The sequence below is a fragment of the Taudactylus pleione genome, unplaced genomic scaffold, assembly GCF_031769625.1.
Source record: "Taudactylus pleione unplaced genomic scaffold, aTauple2 ptg001990l, whole genome shotgun sequence".
Taxonomy (NCBI): Eukaryota; Metazoa; Chordata; class Amphibia; order Anura; family Myobatrachidae; genus Taudactylus; species Taudactylus pleione.
The window spans coordinates 5,097,754-5,109,032 of record NW_028286386.1 but is presented as its reverse complement, the minus strand read 5'-3'; the positions used below and the strand labels follow the sequence as shown (position 1 = coordinate 5,109,032).

The following is an 11,279-nucleotide window of genomic DNA, read 5'->3' as shown; positions in this document are numbered from 1 at the left end:
ATACGAGCGTGCAGTTTGATGGCCGCGATGGTCTTGACCATCGCGACCATCGAAACTGCGAGCCGGAGCCTGCGGTTGAGGTTTTCAACCGCAAGGCCCGGAGTGATTTTGGCTCTATCAGAGCCAAAATCACTCCCACTGACATCACTAGTGATGTCAGTGGGCCGGCTTCTGACGGTAGGCATTCCCTTAGGAACGCCCCCGTCAGGGAGGCACGCCCCCGGCACGCCCACCAAAGGGGGCGTGCTGTCAATCAACATCGACAGCACGCCCCCTTTGATCAGACACAACGAGCGAAGGAAAGTCCTTCGCTCGTCGCGTCTGGCGCATGCGCACGACGGAGCTCCCTCCGTCGTGCGCATGCTCAGTGCAGAACATCGACCCACTTGCGAGCGGACAGCCGCTCGCGAGTGGGTCTGAATCAGGCCCAAAGAATGCAGGTGCACACTCTTAAGTACTAAGAACAATGATAGCCAAAACAATCCTAATAAATTCTACAATTAACATGAAGTATAAGTACATGTTTGGCCAAAGATGTTTTCCCGTCCACCACGTTAAGGTGAACCCCATCAGATGGATCCCTAATATCCCTAATACTAACACATTATGTCAATTTATCCAGGACTTAAATAGTGCCCATTCTAATATATGGACAGCAATGTAGGATCCTGTGCTGATTAAAACTATTGATGTAATACCTATAGAATACACTCGGTAGGTTGTTTGTCCCCCCACAATCACAAGTTTATCTGAAATATCTTCAGTTCCTGTATTCTCCTGAAACTGTCACATACACAGTATATTTGTTAATGTTGTTTTACAAAAGTTAACTTGTAGTTTAGGTTTAGTGGTTCTTTAAGGAAACGTTTTGTGAATAATATATTCTTTAGTTGTTCACATTTCTGAGCAGAAGGTGAACAAGACTTTTGCGAGCAATTATACCATTAACTGTAAGGAAAGATTTGTTTTCCAGTCAACTCCCACTCAAAAACAGTGTAAGTCTACATTATTATCTCTCCCCCACCTTTACTGCCCCCTCGCTCAGTATGTTCACCCTACTTTTTCCTCCTTCTGTAGCAGACTTCTTCACAAACATTTCATTATCTAAAAATTTGCTTCATAGCATATTTATAGGTCTTTTTGTCAAGGGGAAAAGGTGGCAAAATCGCAAATTTTCACCGGTCACAGAGCTAGGTATTATATCATCCGATCAGCAAAGGTTACACTACCAGTGTTCATTCACACTTGCTGGGATAAGCAGCACTAATTTATCATATGCGATGAGGAAAGTATTCATAAAGAGCCCCCTTAGTCCCAAATAGATTCTGCAATTACACATCACAAAGACGCTTTCCTTTATCTATATCTAAAAACAACACAACTTTTTAAAATTCCCGTTTATCTTCTCTCCTGTGTCCACCGTTATAATAGTCCAACAAGCTAATTCACATTGTCTTTTGTTCTGATCACAACATTCTGTGCGTCAACAGTCCTTACAGAATTCCCGCTCAGTTTCTCAAAGTCAAAACATTTCAACATTCTACAAGGGCTGATTGACAATTAATGAGACTGATTTTTTTATACAGAATCAGATGACTTCACAAGATCTGAAAATTTTTCTTTTTCAAAGTAGCGTCCTTCACATTGAATACATTTTTTTCAGCGTTTCAACCATTCAAAGACGTGCAGTAGACGGTTTTGTGACATCACTTTTAGTGTTGCAGTTGTGGCATTTTTCACTTCATCATCTGTTGAGAACTTCTTTCCGCGCAGTGTTTTTTCAGGGATGGGAATGCCCAGAAATCACAGGGCGCTAAGTCTGGGCTATATGGAGGGTGTTCCAGTGCTGTCCCATTCATTTCAGTCAGTGCTGCCAAAGCAACAGCAGCAACATGTGGTCAGGCATTGTCTTGGAGCAAAAACCACTGTTTCTTCAGCAAATGTGGTCTTTTCTTCCTCATGGCTCCACGCAAATTGGTTTTCAGGACGTTTGCATAGTAGTCACCATTAATTGCCTGTCGACGGGAAACTAAGTGCTGTAGGATCATACCGTGCGCATCAAAGAACATCAGAAGCATGACTTTACACGCCAAAGGAATTATACCGATTTTTTTTTGTGGAGGCGAATTTGCATGTTTCCATACACTGGACTGTTGTTTGGATTCCGGATCATAATGACAAATCCACGATTCGTCACGTCACAATCAATGTCAGGAAATCAGGTATCCTCTCCAACATTCAAATGGTGTTTTTGCACGATTCAACTCATCGTCGCATCTGCTCTTCTGTGAGAATTCTGGGTACCCACCTGGCACACGCGATGCATTTTCAGTTCCTTTGTCACAATATGCTGAACCCATTCGAATGAGATGCCCGGTGAACCGAAAGTTTGTGTAAAGTTAACCTTCTGTCATTTTGCAACATCTCTGCAGCTTTGGCAATGTTAACATCTGTCACTCGCATATTACCCTATTTGAAGTGCTTTCACCACCAAAATACTGCAGCACGGCTAACTGTTTCTCCGCCATATGCTTGCCATAACATTTCATGAGTTTTATTTCCACTTTTTCCAAGTTTAACACAAAATTTAATCACACATCTCCAACGTAATCTCACAGACACATCTTCCTCATCCTACATGACGAAACATACGAAGATCTTCTTCTTGCTGTGACCAAACAAAAACTACGGCAGTCCAACCGCAGATTCAAACACATCGATGTATGAGCTTCACAATAACCAACATAGCGTTGCCACATCTATCTTTGGGACAGAAAAACAGAGGCAGTCTCATTACTTTTCAATCAGCCCTCATATATATCGGTATTGGACAAAATGAGAGACATTATTAATAAAGCTGGGTACACAATATACAATATATATTGTTCTGACGTGGTTCGGAACGATATATCGTACACATCGTCCATTGTTCATGACGGTTGTTCATTATATCGTCCCATCTGCTGTTCTGCACAGCAGGTGGGGACGATGCAATGAACGATCAGGTGCTGTTACATGCAGCATGCAATGACATATTGTGCCATCGTACACCGGATTGTGTAGTTGTACTGCACATGTGATGTATCGTTACATCGTACCATCGCTGGGTACACACATCCTATAGTGTACATCCAGCGTAAGTCACGTAATAGACAGTTGGGCCTCCACGGTCAGACAGCACAACTGGTATCCACCATAGTATTGCCTCTACCAATGTCTGATATTGTGCAGGGCAGATGCGGCATTATTCTTCCAGCAGAAATTGACTTAACTAATGATTGAAGTACGGTTGCAGGGAACATTATCTCAAATGCATAATTGGGTTCAGATCTGGTGACCGGTAAAGTCATTACATAAGAATAACTCTGGTTTCATGCTGATCAAACCATTGGGTAACCACACAGACTCTATTTTGACTGCTATAACTTTTAGTATACACAGAATAATCTTAATTTGGACCCATATTTTATCTGGGAATTGTTGCACAAATTAAACCAATGCTTATTTAATTAAATTGAGCAGGCTGTTCAAATGTGATGTACCCATAACAATCAATGAGACATTTCAGGTAAATTTCACAGAGCAAGACTTGTAGAGTACCACATATGTTAAGTATACAATTCTTGCTGGATATTCCTAATGTTACAAGCCCTGAAAAAAAAAAAATAATTGTGGTATTATGCATGTAAGTACCAAAAAATGTCATTTATAGTGGATATTTTTCAGAGCTAATGATGTTAAGTGGTCTGAATTTCAAATCAAAGGGCCTGTACCTATCCATTAAGTCTGTACCACCTACCTCCACTCCATTCTCCATTGAGGGCACACTTTCCTAATGAGAAATACTCATGGTCTTTTCATATGCACATCTCACTTTCCTAGTTATCGTGGTTTTAACGACCATCAGATACTGTACCATATTTGTAATTGTACTGAAAATGCTACATAAATAAAACAATAATAAAACACCAATTTTATTGATTTTTTTTTTTTTATTCCTTTTGCAAAATTATTTGGAACACAAGGACATTGAAACGATTTTGAATGGATTCTCACAGATTTTTTCACAAATAAGTTAAACCATTTATATATTTGGAATGTGTGTATATATGTATAAAAAACAACAGCAAAATAAATATCACATTAGAACACTGAATAAACTATGTCAAAGGTCAGTCATCCACAGCTAAATTTTTTTTTGTGTTTTTCACTTAACTCTGTGACTACCAAAGAAGTGCAGAGTCGCAGGAATTGATGGCAGCCACTTAGTTAATTAAAAAAAGAAACATTTTGCGGTGTTTTCCACCATCTCATTATAAAAAGTTAAAACATGCTTTAGTTATGTAGGTAGACGTAAGATATGATCAGCTTATCCAGTTGCAGACGGTTGCAGGCCCCCCTGCCACCGAACAAGCTTTACAAACCAGAACAAAATAAAATGAATTATGGTAGACAAAATTCACTAAAAACCCCCGGAAATTATTTTCTGGGAGGGAAACAGATATAATTCCCCGGGGGGCACTAGGACTGCAAAGACAAGTACAATGCATTCATGGGTTCATACATTACAAAGGGCTTTTTTTTTATTTTAAACACTAGTTTTGTTTGAACTATGACTCAACGCTAAGGGATTACCGTACATAAAAATCACTTCACATGAGGCTCTCTGAAGGTGGAGTAAAGGAAGAGCTCACTTCTCGGGGAAAGAGAAAGGGTGGACTTCACGCTCCTCTTGGGTAAGGACAGGGCACAGGAGACGGGGATTTTATTAGTATCTTTATTATAGCTATCTTTGTGCTGCTGATGCTGCTGGTGGCTGGGTCCAGAGTGTAGGGATGTTATGCTTCTGGTTCATATTCCTGGTAATCATCCTGTAAGAAGAGAGCAATCAATAGTCAGTGGAACCACTCTTGTATTTGGAGTCCAGAGTGTTCTGTCTTTAGAGAAGAACAACAGCATATATAATATTCAGTTATTACATACAACAAAGCCTTGCTCAGAAACAGAGACGGGTTAGAAAGGGCGATGCAGAGAAAGAGCAGCTTACAAACTTTTAGTACATCACTTGGTAGTGGTATTACCATTGGTACGTGCCCTGCTTTCGCTTTAACTCTTCCTCTGGGCTCAAAAATAAAGCATATATAGAGAAGAGGGCAGACATTTCCTCCATATTCACTGGATATATAGATCCCTTATATTAGGGGTGGCCAGAGTTTTGTACTAGGTGATCTACTTTTAAAGCTAAAATCCTTCTGTGATCTACGAAGTATCTACATTTGGTGCGCTCCTGAAAAGGGGGCATGGCATGCCAATAATGAGTGCGCGACCTCACAGCAAGGGGCGTGGGGACTGTCCTGCCGAAGTCACACATATTAATAGCCCTCAATTGATAAAACTAAATAAAAAAAAACATTTACTCAGGCCGAAGTATCCTCCAACAATTAGTGCTACCTGTCTTGACGAGTGCAGCAATATCATGCAACAACTGGGGGTATAGTTACTACTTTTTTTATTTGAAGCATCATGTGAAACATGAATAGAGTATACAATAAAATAGAATTACAGTAAAACAATACTTCTGAAATCACAGTACTATTAATTACAAAGATTTACATATAAAGGAAAGAATTCCATACATAACACTGAGGTGTATATTTACTAAAGGTTGGTTTAATAGAATTTGATCAATTTAAAACCAATGAAAATCAATAAAAATCGATTAGCATCGAGGTTGTGTTTCTGGGGCTAAATCACACATTTACTAACAGACACATTTTTATTTGTTTTTTTAAGTTTTAGCAGATTCATGCTTTAGCCCCAGAATCACAACATCGATGTTGATCAATTTTGATAGATTGTCATAGATTTTAAATTGAATAAAATCGACCTTTAGTAAATATATCCCAGAGAGAGTAAATGGATCCAGAAATATGAATTCGATAGTCTTGGCTCTTATATATTAGGATAATATGACATAACATCTTGTAATATTTTACAATGGGAATCAGTATGTAATACCACCGGCCGGCAGTTCTAATCCCGACAGCGGCAGCCCGGCAGGGGTGAAGATCCCGATCATTCATTTTGGTAAGTATAGCTAACCTTACTCCCTACCCTAATCCTAACCCTCCTTTAGGGGTGCCTAACCCTAACCCCCCTCTAAGTGCCTAAACCTACCCCCCCCTTCCCTGCAGCCTAACCCTAAATCTCCCGGGGGGGTGCCTAATCCTAACCTCCCCCCAGGGGTGACTAACACTAACCCTCCCTTCCCCTAGCCTAAACCTAGCCCTCCGGGGGTGTGCCTAACCCTAAGTTCCCCCGGGAGCCCTAAAACCTAACCCTTCCCCCCATGGCTGTTGGGCTCCCAGCGTAGGTCTAATGACAGGCGTCAGGATTTCGACGCCTGTCATTAGTACCTTGCCGGGATTAGACAGTCGGGAAGCCGGCGGTCGGCATTAAGACCGTCGGCTTCCTGACTGCATCCCATGCAATGATAGAAACAAAAAAGAAGAAGGAGTATAATATAAAGTGGTTGCAAATTTTTTAAAAACCTTTTGTGATTGTTTTTGGTATTCAATTGGGCACAAGGGTTTTTTTTTCCCTGTGGCATGAGTTTTTATTTCTTGCACAGCTACAGAGCAGGTGCATAGTTTTTAAAAATCCCTATATTAAATTAAAAATGTTGGGACTTGCTTCAGAACCCCTTAGATACCCCCTAATCAGGGCCGGCTCTAGGGGAGTTCGACCAGTGCGGTCGAACAGGGGCGCCACCAATAGAGGGCGCACCCCTCCCCAACATCCCTATTTCAGCAGGACAGTACTGTCCCGCTTTTCCACCTGTGGGCCGAAGTGGCCCGCGGGTGGCAAAATCGGGAGGTTGGGGACCCCCACCGCTGCAGCTGTGCGACGGTGCCGGAGTCTGAATGGATGCTGCGTGCATGCGCACGGCATCCATTCAGTGACGGAAGAGGGCTGGGGGAACGCCCAGCTAGTGAGGCACCCCCCAAGCCTGACGTTGTTTGGAGGGGTGCCATGTGGGCACGTCTCCAAATAACGTTACGTAGGAGGCATGGCCTATGGTAATTAGGCCACACCCCCATTTTCGGTAGAGAAAATGAGAGCCAGCACAGGGTGCTCCAAACACCTGGAGCCGGCCCTGCCCCTAATGACTGTATAACTTTGTTTCATCATCCAGTTACAATTGCACCTAGTGACTAATTGTGCTTAACCTTCCTTTTTGTCTATTCAGACCGTTCCTGTCACTTATTTTAAAAATTATTTTTGTTTTCTATTTCAATATTTCATCTATTTATGGGTTATATGTTTATGTTATAATTTTATATGGAAATTAATAAAGGTTCTATTTTATTTATGTGGCCAGTACACTGCATCACTATCCTTATTTTTTTGATACCTAAAATTACATAAATACTAGACATGGCACAAGTCCTAATACAAAGCTATAAATTAACCAGGGGCAAACTCCAAAAAAAATCCTTAGTCCTGAAAGTTCTGATCTTTTTTTTTTCTATAAATTCTAAAAATGTAATTAGTGGATATATTTTGCTTTAAAATAAAAATAAAATCAGCCCCATAGTGTCTCTATACTGAGACATCTCTGTCATAATGTGGTACCATAGTAATCAGTGTTCCCCGCCTGTTGTCATTAATCAAATGCAAGAAGCACTTTGAATATCCATTTCTCATCTGTAGTGCACCGATGTGTCTGTTGGGTGGATCTGAAACGAGTAATTAAGGATTTGCTCGTGGCCACTCGAGGAATCATAATGATAAAAAAGCTGATTGCAAATGTAGTTCTGCAGTGTGAGTTTTCATCAGTATCCACCAGAGGGAGAGGCAGGTAATGAAATAACACAGCGGGTTCCTCTATTAATAGATGGTTTGACTGAACATGTCTTCTCTGACTGTTGATGTATTGGGACTCACTTGTTTTCATAGATCACAATTGCTTGAGTGCCTTGTTGCCTGGCATCAGAATCACATGTAATACAGTAACTACAGGAGCTACTGACTAAATGACAATAGTTACATTGTGTATATCTATATAGGTTCTACATGCTATATAGATATATGTAAAATGCATACATTTGCACTGTGAATCATACTTGCCTACATTTGAAAGAGCATTTCAGGGAGATTGTAAAAGCAACACCTATGAGCTCAGTGGTAAAGTGGACGTGTACTGCTACATCTGAGAGGCGTGTCGTAAACCTGACTTACAGCCAAATATATAAACTAGGGGTGTGCACCGGCCACTTTTCGTGTTTTGTGTTTTGGTTTTGGATCTGGATCTTTCTTCGTGTTTTGGATCTGGATTGGTTTTGCCAAAACCACCCTTCCGTGTTTTGGGTTCTGGGTTTTGTGTTTTGGATCTGTATTTTTTTGAAAAAAAGCATAAAAACAGCTAAAATCACAGAATTTGTAGGTTTTTCTGCTCCTATATTATTATTAACCTCAATAACCTTAATTTCCACTCATTTCCAGTCTATTCTGAATACCTCACACCTCACAATAGTGTTTTTATGTCCAAAAGGTTGCACCGAGGTAGCTGGATGACTATGCTAAGCGACACGAGTGGGCGGCACAAACACGTGACCCATCTAGGCGTGAAACTGCAGTGGCAGACAGGATGGCATTGAAAAACTAGGCCCCAAACTGTACATAATGCAAAGAAAAAAAAGAGGTGCAAGATGGAATTGTCCTTGGGCCCTCCCACCCACCCTTATGTTGTATAAACAGGACATGCACACTTTAACAAAGCAATCATTTCAGCGCCAGGGTCTGCCACACAACTGTGGCTGAAATGATTGGTTCGTTTGGGCCCCCACAAAACAAGCTGGCAATTAATCTGTCCCTGCACAAACTGGCTCTACGGAGGCAAGAAGTCGTCCTCATCCTCCTCATCCACAGATTCCTCACCCTCTTCAGTGTTATGTACATCCTCATCCTCACAGAGTATTAATTCGTCCCTGCTGGAACCACAGGTCCCTCTGTACGTTCTGGAGGCTGGTCTCCCTGGAAGAGTTGATCATTCATTTTATGAACATCATCTTCTCCACATTTTGTGGAAGCAACCTCCTACGCCTTTCGCTAACAAGGTTCCCGGCTGCACTAAACACTCTTTCGGAGTACACACTGGAGGGGGGGCAACTCAGGTAAAATAGAGCCAGTTTGTACAGGGACCTCCAAATTGCTTCTTTTTCCTGCCAGTACAGGTACGGACTGTCTGACATGCCTACTTGGATGCTGTCACCGATGTAATCCTTTAACAGACAGACGCACGCTTGTCGCTGCTGCTTTGAGGATTCAAGTGCGGCTACAGCCCACACAATTCACAAAGACAGAAAAAAAAAAAGAATATTTTTATTGTTTGTGGAGCACACTTTGAGGGTTACACCACCCTCTAACAGACAGACGCACGCTTGTCGCTGCTGCTTTGAGGATGCAAGTGCGGCTACAGCCCACACAATTCACAAAGACAGAAAAAAGAAGAAGAATATTTTTATTCTTTGTGTAGCACACTTTGAGGGTGTCACCACCCTTTAACAGACAGACGCACGCTTGTCGCTGCTGCTTTAAGGATGCAGGTGCGGCTACAGCCCACACATTTCACAAAGACCGAAAAAAAAAGAACAATATTTTAATTGTTTGTGTAGCACACTTTGAGGGTGTCACCACCCTTTAACAGACAGACGCACGCTTGTCGCAGCTGCTTTAAGGATGCAGGTGCGGCTACAGCCCACACAATTCACAAAGACAGAAAAAAGAACAATATTTTAATTGTTTGTGTAGCACACTTTGAGGGTGTCACCACCCTTTAACAGACAGACGCACGCTTGTCGCTGCTGCTTTAAGGATGCAGGTGCGGCTACAGCCCACACAATTCACAAAGACAGAAAAAAGAAGAATATTTTTATTGTTTGTGTAGCACACTTTGAGGGTGTCACCACCCTTTAACAGACAGACGCACGCTTGTCGCTGCTGCTTTGAGGATGCAAGTGCGGCTACATCGCACACAAGTCACAAACACATTAAAAAAATAGTTTTTTATTTTTTGGAGCACTTCGTGAGTTACACCACCCTTTAACAGACAGACACACGCTTGTCGCTGCTGCTTTAAGGATGCAGGTGCGGCTACAGCCCACACAATTCACAAAGACAGAAAAAAGAAGAAGAATATTTTTATTGTTTGTGTAGCACACTTTGAGGGTGTCACCACCCTTTAACAGACAGACGCACGCTTGTCGCTGCTGCTTTGAGGATGCAAGTGCGGCTACAGCCCACACAATTCACAAAGACAGAAAAAAAAAGAACAATATTTTAATTGTTTGTGTAGCACACTTTGAGGGTGTCACCACCCTTTAACAGACAGACGCACGCTTGTCGCTGCTGCTTTGAGGATGCAAGTGCGGCTACATCTCACACAAGTCACAAACACATTAAAAAAATAGTTTTTTATTTTTTGGAGCACTTCGTGAGTTACACCACCCTTTAACAGACAGACGCACGCTTGTCGCTGCTGCTTTAAGGATGCAGGTGCGGCTACAGCCCACACAATTCACAAAGACAGAAAAAAGAAGAAGAATATTTTTATTGTTTGTGTAGCACACTTTGAGGGTGTCACCACCCTTTAACAGACAGACGCACGCTTGTCGCTGCTGCTTTGAGGATGCAAGTGTGGCTACATCGCACACAAGTCACAAACACATTAAAAAAAAATTTTGATTTTTTGGAGCACTTTGAGAGTTACAACACCCTTTAACAGACAGACGCACGCTTGTCGCTGCTGCTTTGAGGATGCAAGTGCGGCTACAGCCCACACAATTCACAAAGACAGAAAAAAAAAGAACAATATTTTAATTGTTTGTGTAGCACACTTTGAGGGTGTCACCACCCTTTAACAGACAGACGCACGCTTGTCGCTGCTGCTTTAAGGATGCAGGTGCGGCTACAGCCCACACATTTCACAAAGACAGAAAAAAAAAGAACAATATTTTAATTGTTTGTGTAGCACACTTTGAGGGTGTCACCACCCTTTAACAGACAGACGCACGCTTGTCGCTGCTGCTTTGAGGATGCAGGTGGAATCTAGACGGGATTTGGAACCGAGGACACACTACCTCCATCAATTGTCTAAATCCCACTGCACTAATGTCGGATACCGGACGCACGTCTAACACCAACATAGCAGTCAAGGCCTCAGTTATACGTTTTGCTTCAGGATGACTGCTGTCGTACTTCATCCTCATCGCTAGGGA

At 41.9% G+C, this 11,279-nt stretch overlaps 1 protein-coding gene across 2 annotated transcripts in view; it reads right to left on the bottom strand.

Annotated features, from left to right (window-relative positions):
- Positions 1 to 3,993: 3,993 nt before the first annotated feature.
- SNCB (synuclein beta) overlaps positions 3,994 to 11,279 on the bottom strand; it is a 91,633-nt gene continuing 84,347 nt past the window's right edge. For both annotated transcript variants that reach the window (XM_088465439.1, XM_088465440.1), the window contains one exon: positions 3,994 to 4,871. In XM_088465439.1, coding sequence (XP_088321565.1) covers positions 4,839 to 4,871 — 33 coding nt within the window. In that variant the 3' untranslated portion in view covers positions 3,994 to 4,838. The remainder of the gene's footprint in view (positions 4,872 to 11,279) is intronic.